Source organism: Mesoplodon densirostris, chromosome 8 (genome assembly GCF_025265405.1).
Source record: "Mesoplodon densirostris isolate mMesDen1 chromosome 8, mMesDen1 primary haplotype, whole genome shotgun sequence".
NCBI lineage: Eukaryota > Metazoa > Chordata > Mammalia > Artiodactyla > Ziphiidae > Mesoplodon > Mesoplodon densirostris.
Window position 1 is genome coordinate 46,680,735 of NC_082668.1, and position 26,050 is coordinate 46,706,784.

Consider the following 26,050-nt stretch of genomic DNA (forward strand, 5'->3'; position numbering starts at 1 on the left):
AAGAATAGGAGTACATACTATGCTGAAGTACATACTTTACCTCCAGAGTAAGCAAAGACACACTTTTCTCACAGTGGTGTCCAAATTCCAGCCTAAGGCAAAAAAATTTTTTCTTTTAATGTAGCATAGTGTTTAGAACTAAATGTTATGTAGTCGAATCTGTGCTCAGTCTCCACTAGATCAGCCACTAGCCGTGTTACCTTATAGAAGTCTTACCTACAAATCTGGGAGAATTGCTTGAGCGCACGATCTGGGGAATGAGAGCCTTTGTGCTAATATTTATTCGAAGAGTGACGCCCTCTAGGGGAATACCAGATGATCCTGGCGACGGGACGCGGGGACCGTGTTGATGACATCACTTCCGGGGCGACAGGTTCGGGCTTCCTTGCGCCTAGGAAAGGGCGGTCGATCGGCTTTGCTGCGGAAAGTAGACGAGTACTAGTTACTGTCGTTCACGAGGAAGGTGGGTGAAACTGCTCAGCCCTCTCTCCACTGATGCTATCGCGCGCCTGGAAAAGCGGTTCCAGTCAGAGTCCCTCGCCTTCTTAGAGCAGACAGAGACCAGCGCTGGCCAAGTGCCCAGGGTTCGCTTGGGATCCTTCCTGGCCCGAACGAGGAGGGCTTCGCACAAGCCTCCTTGGCTGGATTTAGTGACTATAAGTCTAATTTCTCGTGGCGCGTCTGTTGGGGCTGCATCTTCTGCAGGGGTCCTCTGAATAGGTCGCTTATCTCTAATCCCTGGATGCCCTCTGCTCCTATGGAGCAATAAAAGTTCCAATATTCGCTCTTTTATTTTTTTTCCATTTTGTCCATTAGTGTGATAGGGAAAGAGCCTACTTAAATATCTAGAAGGTTCTAGAACAGGTGATTTGGGGGGCATGAGACTAGATATTTGGCAGTGTGAAAAAACCAGGGTGCTTTAATGATGGACTGCTGTTATTGGGGCCAAAGAGGATTTGGGGAGATCCCTGTTATGATAAACCTGTGGCAAAAATGGAGATTTAATTCAAACAATTGTAATTAGTGGATAAAATAGGTATTAGGTTACGGTCATTTTAGCTGAGATGCTTTTTTAAGATGAGCTTTCTGAGGGCTTCCCTGGTGGCGCAGTGGTTGAGAGTCCGCCTGCCGATGCAGGGGACACGGGTTCGTGTCCCGGTCCAGGAAGATCCCACATGCCGCGAAGCGGCTGGGCCTGTGAGCCATGGCCGCTGAGCCTGCGCGTCCGGAGCCTGTGCTCCGCAACGGGAGAGGCCACAACAGTGAGAGGCCCGCGTACCGCAAAAAAAAAAAAAAGATGAGCTTTATGAGAACACTTGTTTCTAAACTTAGACGACTAAATCTTACTTTGTGTTTTATGTGAACTCTTGTTTTCCGACCAAATGGTTAAATTTTTCTTTTGAAAGATGTTTCTAGGAAATGGAATGCATTGATTTTCATCAGTTCCATTTTGCCCTTATTGTTTGACTGTTTTTTTTAAACCACATTTTGTCTTAATTTTAGCTATAAAAAATGAATAGCACTTTTCAAAAGACTATCCATGCAGCTGTTGTACTGTAACATTAGCTGTTTTATAAAGAATAATCAATAGTTTGGTAAGAACAACATGCAAGTAATAGTAAAAATAAAAATTTTATATCTAACCTCCCGTTTTCCCTCTTAAAGAGCATTATATTCATTCATACTGTTATTTATATTAACAGATTTCTACAGACAAATTTTTTGCTAACTTTTACAAAACTTTCCTAAATTTTTATAAAACTATATATTGAAAAATAAGCCAAGTTTTTGGAATTTTGCTTTACTGAATGGGCTAGTGGCTAATGTCAGTTCCAAATAATAGTTTGTTTAATTCTTTTCCAGGAATTATCTATACAGTAAATATGCTAATATTGAATAAGACAGCAGGAGTTTTTTCTAATCCATCAAAAAGGAATATGTATGAATTTCTAAGAAGTTTTAATTTTCATCCTGGAAAGCTATTTCTTCATAAACTAGTTTTGGGAATTGAAACCAGTTGTGATGATACAGCAGCTGCTGTGGTGGATGAAACTGGAAATGTTTTGGGAGAAGCAATACATTCCCAAACCGAAGTTCATTTAAAGTGAGTAGACATTATCTTGGTAGTTTCCACTTTTTTTGGAAAAATAAAATGAAATAATTTTTTTTGTATTTATTACATATAAAAGTTAAATTTTAAGAACTAATTTCTTCTTTCATGCAAAAGTTTCTAATAACTGCTGTAGAAAACCTTAAACCCCTCAACCTGGCGTTTAAGGAGCTCCACAATAAGGTCTCAACCTTAGCTAATCCTGTTGCCAAAAGGAAACTAAACTCCAATATTTATCCATGATTTCCCCTCATGCCTTTTCCTCTTTTGTCCACCTGTATGTTCCATGGTCTCAACTGAAGTCCTAGGAAAGTATGATCTGACCTCTAGTCTGTGTTTATCACTGCAAAAGAAAATCCTATTCACATTTACACATATAATTAATATTGGTACTTAAATAATAATATACTGTTGTATTAAAGCACAGAATGGTGCCAGGTTTATAAACTCAGATTTTTCCAGAGGGCCACCAGGCAGGTTACATAAATAGGTGGGCTGGGTATAATGTGGAAAATATCTATAGGAGGTCACTACTCAGCTCCAGCCAGTTGTTGCCATGCAAGAATGTAGGCCTTATGTTATTTGATTATCAGAATTTTCAAGAGAAAATGGAAATCCAGAATGTTATGGTAATATCTCCCAGATTTTAAAAATTAGTAGGTAATTCAAATATATTAAAATACCATACAGTTCAGATATGCCTTCAAGCCATTAATTTACAACATCTGAATAGTGAAAAAGTTTGGTGTTTTGAGATCACAAACCTGTGTGTGAATCATGAATTAGTGATTGGTATTGGCTCTGACTTTGGGAAGTTCCTGATCCTCTCTGATTCTGTTTTCACATCCATAAAATGGGAAAGATAATACCTGCCTTATAGGATTGTGGGGTGCATAATAGAAATAATACAGAATATTAGAAATAGTATACGTGAAGAGGCAGAGTAGGCCTCTGATGGTTACATATTATATGAAAGGGACTGTGTTAGGTCTTAATAAGGCACAGTGAAATACTAGCAAGTCCTTGCCTTTAAGAAGCTTAACCTAATCTTTGAGACATGGTATGTAGACCTACAAGGAAAGTTAGCAGTGCAAGGCAGCATAAAGTGAGTATCAAAGAAGTAGTGCAGACAATAACTTATTACCATGCCTCAGTTTTACAGTCCTTTCATTATTTTGGGGTGTATTGGACATTTGAACATGTAAATGTTAGCTGCACAGAAAGGCCTACCCTAACCACTTAATCTAAATTAGGTACTCCCACCCTGTTTATTCTATATACCATATCCTGCATATTTTCCTCATAATCTTTATGTTTGTTTACTTATGTACAGTCTTTCCCCCAATAGACTCTCAGCTCCATGGTGACAGGGGCTGCGTCTGTATTAACCGCTACACTATGCCTAGTGCCCAGCATAGCACCTGACATGTTGCAGGGGTCAGTGGCCTTGAGAGATAGTTAGGCCTTCAATGAAAGAGGATGGAAAGAATATTGTAGGCTGAGAGAGCATCACTGGCAAAGGCAAAGAGGTGAGAAAGTACTGGACAAACAGTTTAGCTAGCGCATGAGTCACTTGAGAGGCATATATAGGTAAATAAGCTATTTGGTACCATCTCCTCAGCACATCTTATCATTTATTAAATACCTACAATTGCAAGGCAGCATCTGAGGCACTGTGGGTACATATATATGATCCTTTCCTCTGAGCAGCTTACCATATAAAGTGGTTTACATTCTGGTTCAGCCACTGACTGGTTTTGAGACCTTGCACCATTTTCTATGTCTCAATGTCCTTATCTGTGAAATGGGGATAATAATGACAACCAGCATATAATATTGTTGTGAAGGTTAAATGTGAATTCTTTTAAAGCATTTAGTGCAGTCTTGACAAATAGCAAGGGCTCAAAAAAACCTACCTATTACTAGTAACAACAGTACTTCTCTTACTACTATAAATAAGTGAAGAAGGCAGATAGGTAAATAGGTCATTGTAAAACAGCATGGAAAGTGCAATAATAGAGGATTGCTTGGAAGAGGAGCTCTTTCTTTCGAGCCAGAGACCTGAAGGACAATCTTGACTTCTCCCTCACCACTCTGTACCCAAATCAGTCATCTAGTCATAGTAAATCTACCTCCTAAATATTTCTTGAAACTTTTCCTCCCACTTTCCACTTAGTTCAACCCCTTATTGTCTCTTGCCTGGACTCTTGGCTCCAGTCTTCAGGCTAAATGGTTTCACTGCCTCTTTATTAGCTTTGTTCTTTAATCATCCACTTTCCATACTGTCCACAAATTATTATTTATTAATTAATTGATTTTATTAATCATAATTAATTCTTTGAGAATAAAGCCATGGTCTTATTCATCTCTTTTGTCTCTGATGCTTAGCATAATCCTTAGAAGATAATACATAGAAGAGGCACAGGAAGGAAGGGGAGTAGGCAAGTGGGAGGAGGAAGAAATGAGTAGGAGGGAGAGGATTTGGATTTAAAGTCTCCCAAATTCCAAGAAAGTAAAAGCTTTTGAGTAGGTGAGTGATGATGTCAGCACTGTGCTTTTTTTCTGGCAACACCATATAGAACAATTCCAAGGATCAGAGAATGTATCTAGGGAAGTACAGTTAGAAGGCTTTGAATAGACTGAGTTAATGAGAGCTTTTCGAACTTGGTGGTGGCAGTGGGACAGTGCTGACCTTATCAATGGTGATAAACTTAATTAAATGTGGAAAGTAAGAGAAAGAAAAGAGATGAAGATAAGCCTGGAAAAACCCAAGTGATTAGGAGGTCATTGATGCCATTAACAGAATTGAGGAATATAGGAGAAAAAGTCACTTTGAATGGTATTATATTATGGATGTGTTGAAATAAGATCATTTCTTTTAAATATTGCCCTCATTGACTGACACAGTACATATTTTAACTATTAAATATTCCTTGAATGCCGTGTATATGGATCCTACAACATCAATATTTGAAGGTTTTTTTGGGATTAGAGGTACATCTTGCAGACCCTCTATAGTTGTGCTCTGCCTCTCTGATCAGTCACATTGCTGGCAGATTTTTTGCTAACAACTTTACCTTCTAATTCTTTATTCTTGACATTTGGAGTGGTCATCCACTGCTTGTCCTACATGGACCAAAAATCAAAATTACCAATCCAATTAAAGATTGGATTTCAAACTTTATTTCAGGATTTCAAGCTGCCTGCCGTCCTACCATGAGCTCAAGTGCAGTGTGTTTAAAAATAAACTCGTCTTCTTCACAAAACTGTCTTCGTGTTTCTCTCTGTTAGTATTTCTTTTCTTCCAGTCAGATAGATTAATTTTCCTAAAATCCAGTTTTATCCTGTCCTTTCCTTATTCAAGACTCCTTCCTTAGAATGCTTCTCAAAATTATTTTGGTGATTTCATTTATCAAGAAACAAATCCATAGGAGTTTGTTGTATACAGTTTTGAAAAGTCAGAGACATTAAATAATATCCTTAGTCACTGCATGGTGAGTTCTTATAATGTACTGCACATTATAAGGCACACATAATTTGAAAATACTTGACTTACTAATGTGGTTAGCTATATAATGGTTAATTTGAAAACATGCCTTCAGCCATAATATATACTTTTTCTTTCTCTATTTTTGCAATCTTAAAATTATAAAAAGCTGTTTTTTTATATCTTTCAGAACAGGTGGGATTATTCCTCCAGTAGCTCAACAGCTTCATAGAGAAAATATTCAACGCATAGTGCAAGAAGCTCTCTCTGCCAGTAAAGTCTCTCCAAGTGAACTCTCAGCAATTGCAACTACCATAAAACCAGGACTTGCTTTAAGCTTGGGTGTAGGCTTATCATTTAGCTTACAACTGGTAGACCAGTTAAAAAAGCCCTTCATTCCCATTCATCATATGGAGGCTCATGCCCTTACTATTAGGTTGACAAATAAAGTAGAATTTCCTTTTTTAGTTCTTTTGATTTCAGGAGGTCATTGTCTTTTGGCATTAGTTAGAGGAGTTTCAGATTTTCTGCTTCTTGGAAAGTCTTTGGATATAGCGCCAGGTGACATGCTTGACAAGGTAATTATTTAAGAATTAATATCTCTATTCTTTTTTGTTAAGGTGTCTGTTTCAGCTAAATAGTAATAGATACACTACTGCTATTCATCTAAATATTTCTGAGTAATATCATATTAGACTGAAAAAAATTATGTGCAGTAGTAAAAAAAAAAAGAGTAGTACATAATTTTATAAAAGATCCCTTCTTACTCATTCCGAATAAAATGATATGAGGTTTACATCAGTATATAAAATATATATATATATATATTTGATATATATATATCAAATAGTTTGTATATACACTTTTTTAAATCAAATAACATATGTGAAAGAAAGTGCTTTGTGAAGTGTAATGTACCTTTAAAAAGTGAAATAAGAGGATATACAAAGATAACATAAGGACATTAAAGATGCACAGGGTTCTATTATTAAATGTTATAATTGCTGACACCACGGGCAAGCAGATTTCTTTTCCTTTGTTTTAGAATCTTAAAGCCTACTGCCTTATACAGAAAACCTGTTGCCAACAGCTGAAATGATTGGAAGAAATAGGACAGGTTCTTATTTTTGAAGTTCATCATTAAGCAATCATTGTCATTTTCAAACCTATTTTCCATCCCCAGTAGAAGAGCAAAAGTAGACAGGAAGGCAGTGATTGGCCACCATTGATCAGGTTGTCAGAAACAGCAAGATTGTCTGTCTTGACTGACCACCAGCTCGGGTCCATGTTTGTAAAAGTATTGCATGTCTTATTCACCCAGGGTAAAATTCATTTCCTTTGCACACTGGTTTCAAAATGTACAGTTTCATGACATTACAAAAATTTTTGTTTGTTTTTGATAGGTAGCAAGAAGACTTTCTTTAATAAAACATCCAGAGTGCTCCACTATGAGTGGTGGGAAGGCTATAGAACATTTGGCCAAACAGGGAAATAAATTGCATTTTGAGTTCAAACCTCCCATGCAACGTGCTAAAAATTGTGATTTTTCTTTTTCTGGACTTCATCACATTATTGATAAGATGATAATGCAAAAGGAAAAAGAAGAAGGTATATTTCTAATTAGTAAAGTTGGACAAATAAGTAGTACTGGATTGTACCTAAAAATACCTGCTCATTCCTGCAGGTATTGAGAAGGGGCAAATCCTGTCTTCAGCTGCAGATATTGCTGCTGCAGTACAGCACACAGTAGCCTGCCACATTGCAAAAAGAACACATCGTGCTATCCTATTTTGCAAGCAGAGAGACTTGTTATGTCAAAGTAATGCAGTACTGGTAAGTTTTGTAATTTTAGAATAGTAGTAATCCTTTACAGTATGTTACTTTTCTTCCCAGAGATTAATTGACCCTAAGCATAGGATGAAAAGATCTTTATGCCATATGCTATCCCTGACAGTATGAAATCACGTAGAATAAAAACTAACAGCCATTGGGATTTCCCTGGTGGTGCAGTGGTTAAGAATTCGCCTGCCAACACAGGGGACATGGGTTCGAGCCCTGGTCTGGGAAGATCCCACATGCCGTGAAGCAACTAAGCCCGTGCACCACGACTACTGAGCCTGCGCTCTAGATCCCGTGAGCCACAACTACTGAGCCCGTGCGCCTGGAGCCCGTGCTTTGCAACAGGAGAAGCCACCAAAATGAGAAGACCTCTTGCCACAACTAGAGAAAGCCCACGTGCAGCAACGAAGACCCAATGCAGCCAAAAATAAATAATAATTTTAAAAAACAAAACTTTTAACAGCCAATCCCTGTACAGGCCTGGCAGCTTTATAGGACACCTGTATAGCCTGTGTGGCAAAAAAGTTCAAGGCTGCATCTTATTGAATTTAAAAGAGGGTTTACAGTATGAAACAAAATGCAGTATAACCGCTGTCATTATTGAAGGAAAAATAGGCTGTTTCCTTCAGATTTATGTTCCTTTGATGAAATCCCTTTAAATGTGCTTAAAAGCCTTGATAAATTTCCTGTGTAACTGTATCTTAAACTTCATTCTTTGGAAAATTGTAAAGCGAGAAAAATATTTAAATGGTAGGTTCACAAAATGGAATATTACACAAATATCAAAGGTAATAGTTTAAGAATTATGTAATAAAATGAAAAAAATGCTTTTAAGTGAAAACTGCAGGGTCTAAAATACTGTACTATGATTGTAATGAGAAAAGGGTTAGAAGAAAATGTACAAAAATGAAAGTGATCATATGGTAATATTGAAATTTTTGGTGATTTTTGTTTCTTTTGCAAATGTTTATTATATAGATATATCACTTGCTCATTACCCACCTACCAAAATGTGATATTGTCTTACTGTATAATGCTGGTACTTCCCCCAGGTTTAGCTCATAGCTTAGCTCATATTCATGTGTGATATTTGTTCATTTTGGTTTTCTCAACTTTTTCAGGTTGCATCTGGAGGCGTTGCAAGTAACTTACATATCCGAAAAGCTCTGGAAATCGTGACAGATGCAACACAATGCACTTTGTTGTGTCCTCCTCCCAGACTGTGCACTGACAACGGCATTATGATTGCGTGGTAAGCCATGGATGTTTGTGCTTCACTCATAATTATGTAAATATTAATTGCCATTTCATCATGCTAAATTTTTTTCCTCTAAATCTTGGGCTAGTTATTTTATTTTTATTGATTCTTATTTAGGAATGGTGTTGAAAGATTGCGTGCTGGCTTGGGCATTTTACACAGCACAGAAGGCATCCGCTATGAGCCAAAGTACGTGGTACCATTCATAATCTTTATGCAAGTTGCATTGTAAAAGTCAAAGCCTGGATTTTGCTTTTATATTTGAGGTTTTCATTGACACTCTGGTGGCACTTGAAGAAAGAGTACATTAATTTTTTTCATCTAACCTAAGCGTTAGATACCTTATAAGAAATATTTTTGTTATAGCATTAAATTATATAAATGTTGACAAATCATAGGTTAGAAACAGGCAGTGGGTAAGGATGATGAATTCCCTCACTGGGGACCAGAATGGAAACCATGTCCATGACCTGGACTTTTGCAGTGTTAGGACCATCTCAGCATCAGCTGCCGTGCTGGAAACTTAAGGAAAATGTGCAAAAAGCATTCAGGTGTGAGACTGGGTTGTGAGTATACTTCTCCACAGGCAGCTGAGAAATGGCCAAAAGATAGCTGTTTTCTGCAAGCCTTATTTCCTCTCCCAAATCAAAGTTCCTAGGAGTAGCATAGTTTTTCAATTTGTTATCAAGTTCTGGCCTAAGCTAATTCTGGAATAGTAAAAACAGTAAAGCATGATTATGTTTCATAATCTAACATAATTCTGTTTTCAAGAGTGTTTCATCTGCTGCTTTAAACTTTTCAGCATTTTAATACATAACTATATGTATGTATAGACTATTAAGGCTGATCATAAATGAACAGAGTTTAGTTAGTAGTGACTAAACTACTAGTAGAAAGAATCCCTTAAGTTGATGGCCTAGCCTCAGGTAGAATCTACCATCTGATCCAACACTGCCTTCTTGTGGCAGTGTTGAGGCTGGAGATGATGGCTTTTTTTAGGTTGGGGTCCATTTGAAGCTTTGTATAGGGCAACATTGTACAAAAGCAGAAATCTGAGGCCAAAAAAGTATTTATTGAGGAAGAACAGAGAAAGAGGGTAGGATCTAAGACCTCTCCTGCCACCAGTGACAAAGGAAGGTAGAAAAGGAGCAAGCTAGCTTTTGAAACCTCAGAGAAGAACGGTAGAAACCTGGAGAATTTCTGAAGTTGGAATAAATGCAGGTCTGACTTTGTATGGTAAACTGTTTTTACCCTGTTAGCTTTGTAGAGCATTATAAGGCAATTTTTTGTTATATCTGTTTCAAGTTTTTATTTATTTACAGTATTTGAGAGAGAACTCTTTCAAAAACATCTCAACCCCAAACTCATTGAATTGTATGCATTAAATATTTATAGCTTTTAACATGTCAATTATACCTCAAAGTGGTTTTAAAAAATTGTCCAATTTAGATTTTTAGCCTTCCTTCACCCATTATTCTGGTTTGAGGTCCTATTGTATTTTTATGTGTTCAAGAACCACCATCACATATAATCACTTATACACTAGATACATATATTGTTTGTCAGAATTCTAAGCAGGTAGTTTGCAGAGCTAGTAACAGATCAGTAAACAAATAATATAAAATAATTTGAAGTAATGTGATTTGTCTGATTTTGATGCAGATGTCCTCTTGGAGCAGATATATCAAAAGAAGTTGGAGAAGCTGCCATAAAAGTACCACGATTAAAAATGAAGATTTGATTTTTGCTTTTCAAAAAAATCCCTAAAGGTAGTAGTAAAGTTTTGATTTTTTTTATATCAAATATATAATATTAATTGTTCATCAAGACTTCTTTGTTATCCTTTTTATGTTTGATGTTTAACCTGCTCTTCTGAGAGACTATAATAATATGTTATAGTCTTAGAAGGGAGTATAGGGTTTTTATTATTATAAAAAACCAAATAAAACATCTTGTGGGAAAAAGAATATACTGATATTGGCAAGTAGAAAGAAAAACCTTGGAAAAAATATAGCAATTCTGCTAAATCCTGGCCCCATATTATACAGGCATAGATCTTTACCCCCCTTTTTCATATCAGGATACATTAGCCTGACTTTTCTAATGATAGAGCAATTTTAGAAAGGTAGCCAGGTCAAAGTCATGTCAACTCAAGAATTCTAAGTCAAAACAAAAGAATATATGTTAGTAATTATAAAAATATATATATTATTTGGTATCTTCTCTGGAGCAAATGGGATTTCTATACATTTCTTAAAATGGGATTTTAAGAAATATGACATGCAAGTAATCCCTCGAGTGTATATTGTACTTTTTAGTTGGCCACATATATTCACATTCATTATTTTATTTTATTTTATTTTATTTTTGGCAGTATGCGGGCCTCACTGTTGTGGCCTGTCCTGTTGCGGAGCACAGGCTCCAGATGCGCAGGCTCAGCGGCCATGGCTCATGGGCCCAGCCACTCCGCGGCCTGTGGGATCTTCCCGGACCGGGGCACGAACCCATGTCCCCTGCATCGGCAGGCGGACTCTCAACCACTGCGCCACCAGGGAAGCCCCACATTCATTATTTTAGAAACTATATTTAATCAGTGAAAATATATGAGGTGAAAGGGGCTGTTTTATTTTTGGATAATGTCCTTTGACTCTGACTTTTACTGCAGATATCATAACAGTTCATGACTTTTTTTCTGCCCAGATTAAAATAACTGAATGTACTGTCCTTTGAATATAAGGATGATGCTACTAACTATTTAATGTCCTTTGAGAGATTTTGCTAGTAGATATTTATGTTACATCATCCATACTGGATCAAATTGTTAATTTTCTAATCGGTGACTTGCTTTATTGAGAAACTAAAGGTTAAGGATAAAAATCTAGAATGAAAAAATTTCTTATTTTAATCCTTCCTTAAGGTGACCTTCCCTTTTGGGAAATTCCATAAGTAATTCTTTTTTCTAGAATTGTGATCATAGGATATTGCTTTATGATCCTCCATTTTATCCTGGAAATATAATTTATATGAGAGAACATATAGAAACAGCACCATTTATAAAGCTTACATTCTTTGATGTTGAGGTACAGGTATGATATAATTGGTTTGTAACTATAATTTAGAAGAAACTATTAGCTTGTGAATTCACCTTTTACATTTGGATTTGTATTCTGTATCATGTGAATCTAAATTCACAGAAAGTGTATTTTCTTTAGCTGTTACAATAAGAGTGCATATAAACTATGGAAGAAAATTGACCAAAATTTTTTCCCACCATCACAGATTTCATAAAATAGGAATATCTATAATCTAAGTTCTTAAAATTTCTAAGTATCAAAACTATTCCAGATGCTACAAACACACATGTCAAAATTAAGTTCATGATATAAATCAGGTAAACTACAGATAAAGAAAACAAGCAAATTCTGGAAGCATTCCATATATTTAGGTCTTTCAGTATTTAGCCAGAAGAAAGGAAGAGAAAGGGAGAAACATTGAACTCTATATTGGCAAGCATGTGTGCCAGAGTTAGCTTATAGTACAGGTAAGAGGCAGGCAATTTGCTGAAACTCTCTATATATTGAGGCCTTTCTCATCTTATGTGTAATTATTAAAAATAAAAAGAAAGTGCAGGGTAATAAAAGTAATCTGTATTTTGGGGCTGTACTTAAGGAGAAATACTGTAAAGTTTTAAGGGTGGTAGGATGGTCCAGCTAGGCCAAGATACTCAGGAAATGTCTATGTTACTGAATGCAAAAAAACCCTGATCATCAACTTTGAAACCACCTGAAGCCAGTTTCAAAGCTCAAAGTTTGCTGTCTAAAGGCTTTTTTTTTTTTTTTTGAATGTCTACAGAGGCTTAATGTTTCCAATGATATGAATTCTTAACAGTGCTGAATAAATGACACAGGTTTGTATCATTTGAATTATTTATCCCTTTCTAGTATAAAATATGCCATTCTTCTCAGAATTCCACCAGGAAGTTGTGACTCAGAGCTATTAAGATAATTTTGAATCAAATTTGAAGATTAAAGTGGTCTCTTATTGTACAGTGGTTAAGAGCACAGGCTTTGGACTATGGCACACAGAAAGCCCTGAGTACCTGTAGCTGCAGTCACCACCATCATTACTGTTATGTTAAGGCATGTTGGAGAAAATAACTGCTAATTAATGTATGTGTTCACTGCAGCCCAGGTAGACTATAGAGACAATTGAGCAAAGTGGACAGAGAAAAACAGTGGCTCTTTAAAGGACCCACTGAAACCTAGTTAGCTTTTATATCAAATCCATTTGCTGCTGTAAAAATATGAGAAGCAGACATACATCAAAACTTGCACTTACTGGGGCTTCCCTGGTGGCGCAGTGGTTGAGAGTCCGCCTGCCGATGCAGGGGACACGGGTTCGTGCCCCAGTCCGGGAAGATCCCACATGCCGCGGAGCGGCTAGGCCCGTCAGCCATGGCCGCTGAGCCTGCGCATCCGGAACCTGTGCTCCACAACGGGAGAGGCCACAACAGTGAGAGGCCCACGTACCGAAGAAAGAAAAAAAAAACTTGCACCTACTGGAAACGATACTGGTTGGGCAAAGACATCACATGATTCTAAGCCACAAAGAATGTCATCTATTCCAGCTGCAAACCAAAGATACTCTGTATGTATGGAGAATGGTCAACAGTGGTGGCCACACTTTCTAGCCATACTTTTGTGCTTGATGGGAAATGATTTCAAATTTTTTTTTAGTAAAATGTTTTTAAAAATACACATTTCAGATTTTAGAAGACTCGTGTACCTGTAGTATTTATCATTGAATATCTTAAGGTAGTACAGTGAGTGTTAACATGTAGCCTACTTTGAATCAGGTCTTTTTAGCCCAGCATACCAATTTAAAACTGTTTCTTATTTTAAAATGTTTCTAACACTTGATATATACACTAATTGTGCCACTTGTGTCAGTTGCTATATCTTAATAGTTTTAAGTGCAGGCATTCTATTATAGAAAATTCTACTTATTTTTTGAAACCATAATTCTGACCTGATGTTAAATTCCAGTAGACATGCTAAGGAAAATTTGTTAAGCATCAGTATCAAGAACTTCCATTCAAAAAGATTACTCAGTTATGTATATTTTACCACAATTAAAAATAAAAAAATTTAAAAGATTGCTCAGGAGTCCTTTTACACTAAAATGTTTTTAATTAGCCTTCTGCAGGCTCCGGATTAGCTTTCTGTACATGTTTCCCAAGTTGGCTCAAAAGCACTATTCTTGGTCTTGATACAGTTGTGATATCTGATGAAATTGCAGGTGAAAAGGAAAAAATATTGTGAGAAACAGTGGTCTGTTTTGTTTTGAAGAGTCCCATGAAGTTAGTTACAGGAGGTATAAAAGTCAAAGAATCTCTTGGTTGAATTTTGGGTTTTAATTTTCTTCGGTGCTCTTTCCCTAAAAATTAGAGAGCCACAATTAAGTGTCTCTTTCTTAAGCCTAAGAGCCCTAGGTATAGTCTCATTGCATTTAGTTCTATATATTTCTGTTTTCTTCACATCACTAAAACATACTAAGAGAACAGATCAGTAGCTTCCAGACTTTCAAATGCCAGAGTACAAAAATTTGTGGGGATCAATATACAGTTGCCAACTTTTTATTATGCCAAGTTTGCACTAGTGAAAGAATAAATGCCAGCTACTTTAAACACCGTTTTGTAAAAGAGGGAATATTTTAATGTCAATAGAAAGTGTAAAAGGCATTATCTCAAAATGGAGGACTTTACTTGAATGAAATTAACTTTATCAGAAATTTGATTGTCCTTATTTTTTCTTATGTTACTACAAACTTGTGAAAACTTTATCAGACCGATACTGGTATACATATTGTTATTCAGAAACCAATATTAAAGTGAAGGAATAATGGAACTGGCTTTATTCTTTTATGTAAATTACTCTTACACTGAAGAAGCTATACAAAAACCAGACGTTCTTCTACCCATGATATTCAGAAATAATAGCCTCCCACACATGCTTAGCTTCCCTCATATCTCCCTGAATAAATGAAGTTCTTTCCTCTCCTTTTCTTTTCTTATTCTCTCTCTTTCCATTTGTGACTCCAGCAAAGTGATCTTGATTTCAAAAGGTTCTATTTTTGCTTTTGACAGTAAAGTAATATACCAAGTAAGACTGATTTTGGTCCTACACTATGCACACATGAACAAACACTAAGCATATACATAAAACCAGTAAGTAATTTATTTTCCCCATTACATGTCTGATAGGAATTGATGAGTAACATTATAAGATCTAGACTCTGATCTCGCAGGCCTAGGCCACTCAGCCATCATCTGCCAACTTTGTATAAAACTGTACATAGTATCAGTGGAAACTGTGGTCTCTGCCCTAAGAACTTATAAGATAGACAAGTTGTAAATGAAACAGAATAATAGCAAGATCGTAATTAAAGTCATATTTACATGTTGTTTCAATAATGACTTCTATGCATGTCTTGTGGGAAAAAGCAAAGAGGGATTTCTGTCAAGTGATATTATTAGGGAAGCCTTAAAAGAAATGATTAACATGGGCTTGTAAATGGGAAGATATTTTAGGTATATAGAATTAGAAAAGCATAAGTATACAGGTAAACATTTTTTTGATAGTCCCTACATTTTGAATTCTTAGAAATGAACAATTATAAAGTGTCAGGGCTAGAAAGTATAAAAGAAAAATCAATTACCTTTTTTAAAGACAGGAATTATGGATGGCCCTCCATTTTTCTCCAGACTAAAAGGAAAACATTTTTATCACAAAAACTAGATATATATAAAGACTTCGTACACCCAGGTACCATGTTCAGTGCCTAATGGTCTAATTTATACGTTACCTGTACTAACTATGCATGTTACCTGTAGGTGTTTTATATTCTGTCACTCGTTGACTTGCTTATCACCCAAAACATTTGGAAGAGTAAATCTGCTTGAAGTGATCAGGGAAAGCTCCATGGAAGAAGAGACACTTCAGTTAGATTCTGAAGAAAATAGGTCTTTAAATGGATGAGGTGGGGGGGGGGCGGGTATTCCAGATAGAGGGAATAGGATATGAAAAATTACATACTATAAAACAGCATGGCAAGTTCAAAGGGCACTACGTAGTCTGGTGTGATTGGAATTAAAGGTATCTGGAGACATGATGGGAGATAAGGTTGGAGAATAAAGATCAGGTCATTTTATGTATTAAGAATAAGAGAAAATTTAAACTTTATTTTCAAAGGTTTCATGCCAAAGAATAACAAGGTATACCTAAGTTAATATGATGTGTGTGGCTTTAAAAGAAGTATTATTTTAATCATCATCCTGTACATGTAACATATAAATATGGTATTACACAATTTCCCTGGTAATAAAATGTTGTCTTGATTAAAGTTAAAATGTTAAAACTGCTTATCACAAATGTGTTCCTGGTTAATTTGATGAGGAACATTTGCTGTTGTCAACTTTACTGAGGCACAGGCCCAATCTATTCAATAGGCCAACATCATGACTATAGGGTCATGTGAAACTAGCTACTGTTAGGCTCAGAGTACTTTCATGCAGGGTCAGTTAACAGTAAAATTATGGCTCTCTACATACTTCAAAATGTATATGTCCAAAGACTCTTCTAATCTGCCATTCTTGGGGCTGAATAGGGGTGTGGGAATAGAGAAATGGAATATACTCCAAAACAACGATGTTGTGATCCCAACCAAAATCAATCTACTTTAGGTTTCCAGTAGTAGAATCAAGGAATATTTTGTGGAACTTAATCTTTTAGTGCATTTCCCATAGTTTCATTTAAATCAAATTCCTTTATAGGATTGTTATGAAAATTAAAGGGAATAGTCTATGTAAATGCTCTAAGGAGAGTGCATAGAATTATTATTAGTTATGGGAGTAATTGTTATTTGCTTACCAGTTCCACCTCACTTGGTAGCCATTCCTATAAGTTTACTGACCACTTGTTAACTGCTTATAATCCTGAAAGTTGAGCGTTCACAACTCCAGAGGGTGCCATTCACCTTACAGTCATAGATTTGTATGGTTACTACAACCATTTTCCAGGGGATGGCAGTAAAGTGTACTGAGGAAGGGGCATCTTTTTCTAATTCCCAAAAAGTTGCCGTATGGGCTAACTGTGAGAGTGACTGTAAAATAATACTTCCATTATTTAAACTAAATTAATTTTTTGAACTGGTAAATATTTCTTTTAACATTGTCAATTAAAGCAATTGTAATTTAGTTTTCCCTGGCTTATTATATAAAATTAGATAATCAGTTTGGGGTTTTCAGTTTTTCAAAGAATTCAAATTAAAGTGACTCTGAAGATATACTCATTTTTCTCTATACTTAAAATTGACTTATAGAACCATGATACACTGTTGGGTCCTATTCTCTTCTATTATTGTAGAGTTAATAACATATCTTGAGTAGTTCTGTTTCCTATATGTAAATAGCACTATCTGCAGAGACTTGTCATTCAGCTACAATTACAGAAGAAAAGAAAATATGTCCATTGTAAGGAGATTCTCCTCTCTTTTTTCAGAAACTTAAGTTCATGATAGAACTACAACACTGAGGCAAAATCGTCTGAATAAATGCCTGGCAAACTTTGCCATAACTTGAACCACAGGGTCTGATTTAGCCCTGTTTCTGCCCTGGGAATTTGGCCTAGCTTTGGATCAAGTCTAAGAGTCCCATTTGATGCCAAGGTCATAGTGACATTCCTGGTTGCCTCAGAGCTCTCAAATATACTCCAGTCTACAAAAAAAAATGGCTTCCTGGATCAGACTTGGAGGCAACCAGTCTTCCAGAAACTTTTCTGAAACGTGGATGAATAATCCTGGCCAGACAGTATCCCCAAGATCAGGTTGTATTCTTGTCTGCACTTACAATTCTGTTGCTAACTCGGAATTAAAACAGGCTTTGGCAGTGGACATTTAGAATGAAGTGTATCCTTTGTTTTACAATGCATAGATTCATAGATTCATAACAAGGACAGTTCCCCGTGTTTGATCTTCCTTAAACTTCCTTAAAAATTCCTCTCAGTAATTTTACTACTGCAACTTCAAATATAGAAACAATACCTGAAAGAAGGAAATCCCACTCTTTGTTGCATTTGAAATTCCTTTAAAAATGCTGGGTTTATACTTGCATCTCTGCTGATATTCTTTGTTATATGAAGGAACTGATTAGGCTTATTCCTGCATTCCTTTAATAAGATTCGGAAAGCATTTGCATTGTAAGTTAAGTAGCCAAGAGCACTGGAGCAAGCCATGCGAACCTAAATGAAGAGGAAACAATTTCTCCTTAACCATTTAGCTTTGTTCTTAAAATATCTAACCCAGTGCTCTCATTAAATATTTCATAGGAAAGTCTCTGTAGCTATGTATAGCAAATATGTATGTCAACTGATGGCACTCTATAGATAGAAGCATAGCAGCAATATTTTTAGGGAAGGCTGTCAATTGCCATTGATTTCTAGTAGTTGTTCTCAGTCCTGACTGCATTTTTAGAATCACCAGGAGTTTAAAAAAAAAAAAAAAAAGCCCACCAACTAAATACAGACTCTCTTAGTAGAATCTGGCATTGTGTATTGTTTTTAAAGTGCCACAGGTGATTCTAATGGGCAGCCCGAGTAAGAACCTTTGAGTTTGAACTAAGACAGTAGGTCTCAGTCTTCATTGTGCACTGGAATCACCTGGATAACTATGAAAATCATGTCTGTATTCCACCTCCTAGAAACTGATTTAATTACTTTGGGGTGCATTGAACTGAACATTAGGATTTTTCAAAACTGCACAGGTGATTGTAATATAGGAAACCAAGTTAGAGAGTATAGCATAAAAGTAAGTTAAAAATAAGCCGCACAGGGAAGCAACTCAATTTTCCAGGGCAAAACCAAAAAAACAAGCACAAGTATCAGGCCATGGGACTCCAGAAAAAGTAATTATTTCTTTGAAGGAAATACCCTCTGCATTTGACTCTGAAGCAATTAGGTTGTTCATATAATTAATAAAAGTATATTCCTGGGAAGTTCTTAGAAGAATCTGTTCATGGTGGCATAAGAAATGTCAAAGAAAGGAACATAAACCAGGCCCATGCAGGGTATCAGAAGGTTGACATAGTGGTCTTTACACTGGCATCTGACTGCTGTATATGCCCAAAAATCTTCCACACCTTGAACAGTGGTTCTGGACCAGCAGCCTCAGCTTCTGGGAACTTGTTAAAAATGCAAATTCTAGGGCCTACACCAGATGTATTAGATCAGAAACTTGGTGAATGGAGCCCAGCAGTCTATGGTGGAACAAGTTCTCCAGGTGATTCTGTTGTACCCTAAAGTTGGAGAAATACTGCCTTAGACCCTGTGGGAAAAGCAAAGGAAACACTACTATGTGTAGTAGTGTTTTAGAGGCAAAACACTACTATGGCCAGCCTGGTCTTCAGGTGCCCTCACTCTAACCCTGTTTGGCAGGTAAGGAAAATTTTCCAATGGATTCCACTTTCATTCACTACAAATAATCATAGAAATGACAATGATTTTAATTATAAAATATAAAATATTTTATAAATAATTATAAATTTCTGTATCATCCATGTACTTATTTGTAGACTGAATCTTAAAGATTGAAGTTAAAATGAATGTGCACATTTTGTGGAAACAAGAATTGTGAATGGCAAATGTAGTACTAGAAAAATAATCAAATTTTGAGTTAGTAATATGAACTATTATATGAGACTCAACCTGTGGAGAAATTAGCCGGCAGAAGTGAGAGAGAGGCAAATTATATTTTAGAATACTCTATTTTCAAATTAATTAATTTTTTTTTTTTTTTTTTTTTTTTTTTTTACCTCTTCTTGCCTTGAGTACAAATGATAGCAGAGCCGTTGGATTGTCCCTAATGTGGTAAGTGCTTCTGGAATACCAGCTCTAGAATGAGCCAGGGTAGCTATTAAATTCCCTATAAATTAAACAACAAGAAAAAAAATGCCTGTGTTATTTAATTGGTATAAACTGATATACTGTGCTTTCATTCACTTGCATATATTAAAGTATTAAAAAAGGTTTGAGGGACTTCCCTGGCGGTCCAGTGGTTAAGAATTCACCTTCCAATGCACGGGATGCGGGTTAGATCCCTGGTCGGGGAGCTAAGATCCCACATGCCTTGCGGCCAAAAAGCCAAAACATAAAACAAGCAATATTGTAACAAATTCGATAAAGACTTTAAAAGTGGTCCACATCGGGCTTCCCTGGTGGCGCAGTGGTTGAGAGTCAGTCTGCCGATGCAGGGGACGCGGGTTCGTGCCCCGGTCCGGGAAGATCCCACATGCCGCGGAGCGGCTGGGCCCGTGAGCCATGGCCACTGAGCCTGCGCGTCCGGAGCCTGTGCTCCGCTGCAACGGGAGAGGACACAACAGTGAGAGGCCCGTGTACCGCAAAAAAAAAAAAAAAAAAAAAAGTGGTCCACATCAAAAAAATCTTTAAAAAGATTTAAGTCACAAGACATTTCTATTAATGAAGACCTGCTGAGAAAAAGCATGTGTGTTAAATGTAGAATAAACTTTCCCCAAAATTCTGGTTTGGTTTTCTGTCACAAACAGTAAAAGTTAAATAGGTTTATTTAAGAGTGGGGAATTTTGAAAAATCAGAGGTTTTCTTCCTCTTGGCTTCAGAATATATTTTGTTTTGAGCTTTTATGGTTTGTTTGTTTTAATGACTATGAACATAATGTTTGAACTACTGTAAGAAAATTTAATGTCCTTTTTGCAATTCAGATGGCTTTGAGTTCAGAGCTTAACGGTATTTTAAAACCAAGTAATGTATTACTTATTGAAGTTTATGATCATTGAAGTTCTTGCCATAAAAAGAAATGTTTTGAGATTGAAGTAATAAAGTGATCTAGTAATTAAATAAATGTGCAGCTACGAACTTAAGATTGTTTTATTCGAATTCGTGTTTTATTTTTAGAGCTTTCGTGTGATATTCTTTCACAGTATTGTCGCTGTGTTGGAATAGGTGTAACACAAATTTTAAGATATAAATGTATTTTTACATTTGTGGGTGGATACTTTATTAAGGTATTAACTGAGTTTTTGTTCTCCTTGTATTTTTTTCCAGCCTCCATTATAAGCCAGGAAGCCCTTTGTATTTATTGCCTCAGGATGAGGAGGGCTGGGTTATATGGCCTAGAGCAAAAATTGTCTAAAGATAACCTTTCTTTCAGGCTTACATTTTCAAAAGCCTGAGTTTATAGAAGGCATTATGCTAGGGGGAAGGGACACAGGAGTCTTTAAAGATAGGGAGTAAGAAATGGGGAACCAATGGGGAAGGGCAGAGAATCTAAGACTAAAACAGAGATAGCAGGAGCTTTGAGTGAAGAATGGCTAAGTGGTGTACATAGGAAAACTGGACACTTGGCAACAGAAATCTGTTTCTGCAAAATTTTATGCTTTTGGAACATCTTCTGGAAACCATATCAACTTGGACTTGAGCATGTCATTTATTTTACATTATACCTGAGGCCTGAATATCTGGCTTTGCTTGAGATACCCTAGACATGCATATGGCTCTGGAGATGCATATGACTCCAATGGTGGAGTGCAGAGAAAGCCCAATAATTTTTGAGATTGTTTCTACCAGCCTGGGAAAATTAATATTTGAAAGCTAGAATAATATGGCATTTCTTGCACAGAAGAGTTTGTGGAGTAAAATTGAAACCCACTACAGTTGTTTTTCAGGGTCATAGAATTACTACGACATTGAATTAAGAATGTGATTTAGATAAAAATATATTTAATAACTTATTTTAAACATGTATTTTTCCTAGATAGTTTTCATCAGAAAGTTTTTGTTTGCTTGAATTTACCTTCCATGCCAAGTAAATACACTCCATAAAAATGTAATTTTATGGCAGCAAGTGGAGATTCCTTCACTGTGTTCGGTAATCCATTTCAGTTAAAAAAACAAATACTTTATTTTTTGGTAGTTGTCACTCCATATGGCTGTCGTTTTGATACTGTTTTATGCTGTATTGAGCATGATAGATCAAGAGAACTAATGTATTGATCATCTGGAGAGTTAGGTCTAGATAGACATAGTCACACAATTAGCACTACCTATGTCAAGAACTCTGTTGGGCCATTTTGCTTTGCTATATTGCCTAGCAACATAGAGAACTCTTAAATATTAGACAAATATGCACAATTAGTCAAAAGGAAACCAGACAGAGGTTATCAGTATAAATCTGCCAGTATTATTATAAATCAGTGTATAAATTTTGTTGTTGGTAGCTCATAGTTGAATTCTCATCTTACATTCTGGAAAAAGTAATTAGGAGTTCAAAAAAGTAATTAGGAAATCAGAAAGGTTCTATTTGGGGTGCACAGTAGACTTTCATTGTTCCATGTAGCCTTAACTCTGGAGTTCCATGTAGACTTATATGAGTTCATTCTTCAAACTGTGTGACAGAATATCAGGCTTATTATTTTATTATTGCTCAGGTTACCAAAAAATTTTTTTGTAAATAGTTTTAGGTGGATATGATTAGCTTCTAGTTATTTCTTACCTGTCAAGACAATAGTAGTGGAATGAACTGAATATAGACTATCAACTAAAATAGTAACACCTCTTGCAGTCAAAGTAATGTGATCCACATCTATAATGACTTTAGCTAATATAATAATCTAAAAACAAAAAAGAGGCATAGAATCATTAAACATTTTCTACTCAGCTTCTGTAATTAACCTTTTATTTCTGAGGGGATACTTCTTGGAAAAGTAAGAGGGGTAATTTGGTATGATTCAATGAGAAGCGAGCTGTGTGGGGAGGACCTAGAGTACATATCCCTATCTGATCACTGCAGTGACCATCGTAGGCCATATTTTTCTTTCTACAATGTTTGCAACTTTTGCATTGTTGAAGTATGGGTTGATAGAAAATACTTCTAAAGGTCATAGGATAGAAAAAAAGAATAAGACCAAGAAGAATCCAGATACATAAGGTTGTCTACATGGTTGAAGAATTAGATGATCAGCTAAAGATTTGCAGTTAGAAAACTTGTCTTGGACACTACCATGTTTCTCTACCTATTTCCTTGTAAAATAGGGGTGATGAAAATAATACTATATTTCTATCAATCTGATAGGGTTGTTATAAGCATCAGATGAGATATAAAGACAAAAGCGCCTTGTGACTTGTAAAATTTTATATAAATGAAGAAATCCTCATAGATAATGGAGTTTTTATGAGGTGAGGAAGGGACTGGTGTAAAAAATACTGTGAATTTTACAAAAGCAGTAAACGTTTTTCCAGATCCAAAGTTTTTTCTAATTTTTCAGTTTTCACTAAAAAGACATATTGATTTGAAGTTTTAACCTTCAATTTTATACCTGAAAAGCTGCCATTGCCTTTTCAGTTTCAAATGTTGATTCAAGAAAAGGTTCAAAAGTTGATATGGTCATTATTCCACTTTCCAATATTAAGTATTGTTGAAAGTGACTATTGAAGGCAAAAAGGGTTAACGCATAGCCTGCTCTTAAACAAATATCCTAGAAATAAGAGAGACATGCATTATCTTTAACTTACTTCATTTCTCATGTTACTCAAGGTAATAGGTTTTGAATTCTTACATATTAAGATACATTTCATTTGTATCTCTGGGAGTAAAATATGACAGTATTGGGAAAAACAGATAATAGAGTTACCCCAGAATGTTATTGAACACATAAAACAGAGAATTAGGTTGTGGTATCAGGGAGAAGAAAAGAGAAAAAGTTTTAATTTTTAAACAGAATTTTAGATTACTGATTATGCAAATGAATAATAGGAAACTCCACAACTTCATTAAACTTCAACTTTTGTTTCAACATATTTTTCTTTCAATATTTTGAAATAGAGCTGATAAATCAAAACTTCTCTTGTATAGCATGATATATATTGAATTTTATGCATTGTGAGATATCTGTCATTTCTTAAAATAAGTACAAATTTTACAAAAATTCTACTGTACTATATTCTAAGGGAGAATAAAAGAAAAATGATTTCCTTTTAAAAATTGCATTTTAACATTCTGGGACTGGGCAAACAGAGCAAAAGCCAATTCTCCCTTTGGCAGTCCACTTGCCAAAGATTAACAAGTATGGTCCATCTTCTAGAAAGACCCAAAAGATACAATCTTATCACTAAATCTTATTTATAATATTTTATTTGAACATGGTAGTACAGAGAGAACTTAGTCTTAGTGTGAGAGAACCATTAATCTTAGTGAGTTTTCTTCTGCTGCTCTTAATCATATAAAAATGCTATAGGTACATACTGAAATATTTACAGATAAAATTATATGATGCCTGAGATTTGCTTCAAAAGTAATATAGGGGAAATGAGGGAATATATAAATAAGATTGGCCATGAGTTGATAACTGCTGAAGCTAGGTCATGGGAATATTTGTTCACTATGCTACTTTGTCATTCTTTTTCTGATTGAAATTTTCCATAATAAAAATTATGTACTGGTGTGGCTCCCAAGAGCTCAAAGTGGAGGAGAGCAAGCACCACTGAGGCCCCGGGTCCCAGGCAGCAGCAGCAGCGGCAGGGATGGCAGGGCAGGAGCCAGTGGCCTGAACACTCTCTGCAGCCCCTCTCCTGGGTCTTCATGGGCCTTGACTGCCCCAGCGCCCAACTTTTCTGCCCTCTCCGTCCCCTCCCCCAAAACTCCAGCAACAAAGAAAAGTAGTCCGAGAAGGAGGGCCAGGACTTACTGAAAAATAAGAAAGAGAGTGCAGACAGCAGAAGCAAGAAGAAGTACAATCCTGCAGCCTGTGGAACAACCACATTCACAGAAAGATAGACAAGATGAAAAGGCAGAGGGCTATGTACCAGATGAAGGAACAAGATAACCCCCCAGAAAAACAACTAAATGAAGTGGAGATAGGCAACCTTCCAGAAAAAGAATTCAGAATAATGATAGTGAAGATGATCCAGGACCTCGGGAAAAAAATGGAGGCAAAGATTGAGAAGATGCAAGAAATGTTCAACAAAGACCTAGAAGAATTAAAGGACAAACAAACAGAGATGAAAAATACAATAACTGAAATGAAAACTATACTAGAAGGAATCAATAGCAGAATAACTGAGGCAGAAGAATGGATAAGTGACCTGGAAGACAGAATGGTAGAATTCACTGCTGCGGAACAGAATAAAGAAAAAAGAATGAAAAGAAATAAAGACAGCCTAAGAGACCTCTGAGACAACATTAAACGCAACAACATTCACATTATAGGGGTCCCAGAAGGAAAAGAGAGAGAGAAAGGACCAGAGAAAATATTTGAAGAGATTATACTCGAAAACTTCCCTAACATGGGAAAGGAAATAGCCACCCAAGTCCAGGAAGCGCAGCGATTCCCGTACAGGATAAACCCAAGGAGAAACACACAGAGACACATCGTAATCAAATTGGCAAAATTTATCAAAAGCAGCAACGGAAAAATGACAAATAACATACAAGGGAATTCCCATAAGGTTAACAGCTGATTTCTCAACAGAAACTCTACAAGCCAGAAGGGAGTGGCATGATATACTTAAAGTGATGAACAGGAAGAAACTACAACCAAGATTACTCTACCCAGCAAGGATCTCATTCAGATTCGATGGAGAAATCAAAAGCTTTACAGACAAGCAAAAGCTAAGAGAATTCAGCACCACCAAACCAGCTCTATAACAAATGCTAAAGGAACTTCTCTAAGTGGGAAACACAGGAGAAGAAAAGAACCTACAAAAACAAGCCCAAAACAATTAAGAAAATGGTCATAAGAACATACATATCGATAATTACCTTAAACGTGAATGGATTAGATGCTCCAATCAAAAGACACAGGCTTGCTGAATGGATACAAAAACAAGACCCATATATATGCTGTCTACAAGAGACCCTTCAGACCTAGGGACACATACAGACTGAAAATGAGGGGATGGAAAAAGATATTCCATGCAAATGGAAATCAAAAGAAAGCTGGAGTAGCAATACTCATAACAGATAAAATAGACTTTAAAATAAAGAATGTTACAAGAGACAAGGAAGGACACTACATAATGATCAAGGGATCAATCCAAGAAGAAGATATAACAATTATAAATGTATATGCACCCAACATAGGAGCACCTCAATATATAAGGCAACTGCTAACAGCTATAAATGTGGAAATCGACAGTAACACAGTAAAAGTGGGGGACTTTAACACCTTACTTACAGCAATGGACAGATCATCCAAAAGGAAAATAATTAAGGAAACAGAAGCTTTAAGTGACACAATAGACCAGAGATATTTAATAGATATTTATAGGACATT

General features: G+C 36.1%; 2 protein-coding genes across 3 annotated transcripts in view; one reads left to right on the top strand and one right to left on the bottom strand.

The window, feature by feature from the left end:
* The first annotated feature begins 376 nt into the window (after positions 1-376).
* OSGEPL1 (O-sialoglycoprotein endopeptidase like 1) lies at positions 377-14,802 on the top strand. 2 transcript variants are annotated; one of them, XM_060105728.1, is made up of 9 exons: positions 377-463; positions 1,864-2,104; positions 5,788-6,175; positions 7,001-7,205; positions 7,282-7,430; positions 8,558-8,688; positions 8,812-8,883; positions 10,357-10,463; positions 12,547-14,802. In XM_060105728.1, the coding sequence occupies exons 2-8, from the start codon at positions 1,884-1,886 to the stop codon at positions 10,433-10,435; spliced, it is 1,245 nt and encodes a 414-aa protein (XP_059961711.1). In that variant the 5' UTR covers positions 377-463; positions 1,864-1,883; the 3' UTR covers positions 10,436-10,463; positions 12,547-14,802. The 2 variants fall into 2 exon arrangements, with proteins under 2 accessions (XP_059961711.1, XP_059961712.1); XM_060105729.1 differs by having other exon boundaries at positions 7,178-7,205.
* ANKAR (ankyrin and armadillo repeat containing) overlaps positions 13,886-26,050 on the bottom strand; it is a 65,646-nt gene continuing 53,481 nt past the window's right edge. Inside the window, 6 exon segments of the mRNA XM_060105726.1 lie at positions 13,886-14,130; positions 15,412-15,458; positions 17,794-17,990; positions 19,559-19,668; positions 22,273-22,390; positions 23,096-23,254. Coding sequence (XP_059961709.1) covers positions 13,886-14,130; positions 15,412-15,458; positions 17,794-17,990; positions 19,559-19,668; positions 22,273-22,390; positions 23,096-23,254 — 876 coding nt within the window.

Coding starts and splice junctions, on each gene's coding strand:
- OSGEPL1 (XM_060105728.1), top strand. CDS start 1,884: ATGCTAATATTGAATAAGACAGCAGGAGTTTTTTCTAATCCATCAAAA. Junction 6,176..7,000: donor CAGGTGACATGCTTGACAAG/GTAATTATTTAA, acceptor TGTTTTTGATAG/GTAGCAAGAAGACTTTCTTT. Junction 7,206..7,281: donor GCAAAAGGAAAAAGAAGAAG/GTATATTTCTAA, acceptor TCATTCCTGCAG/GTATTGAGAAGGGGCAAATC.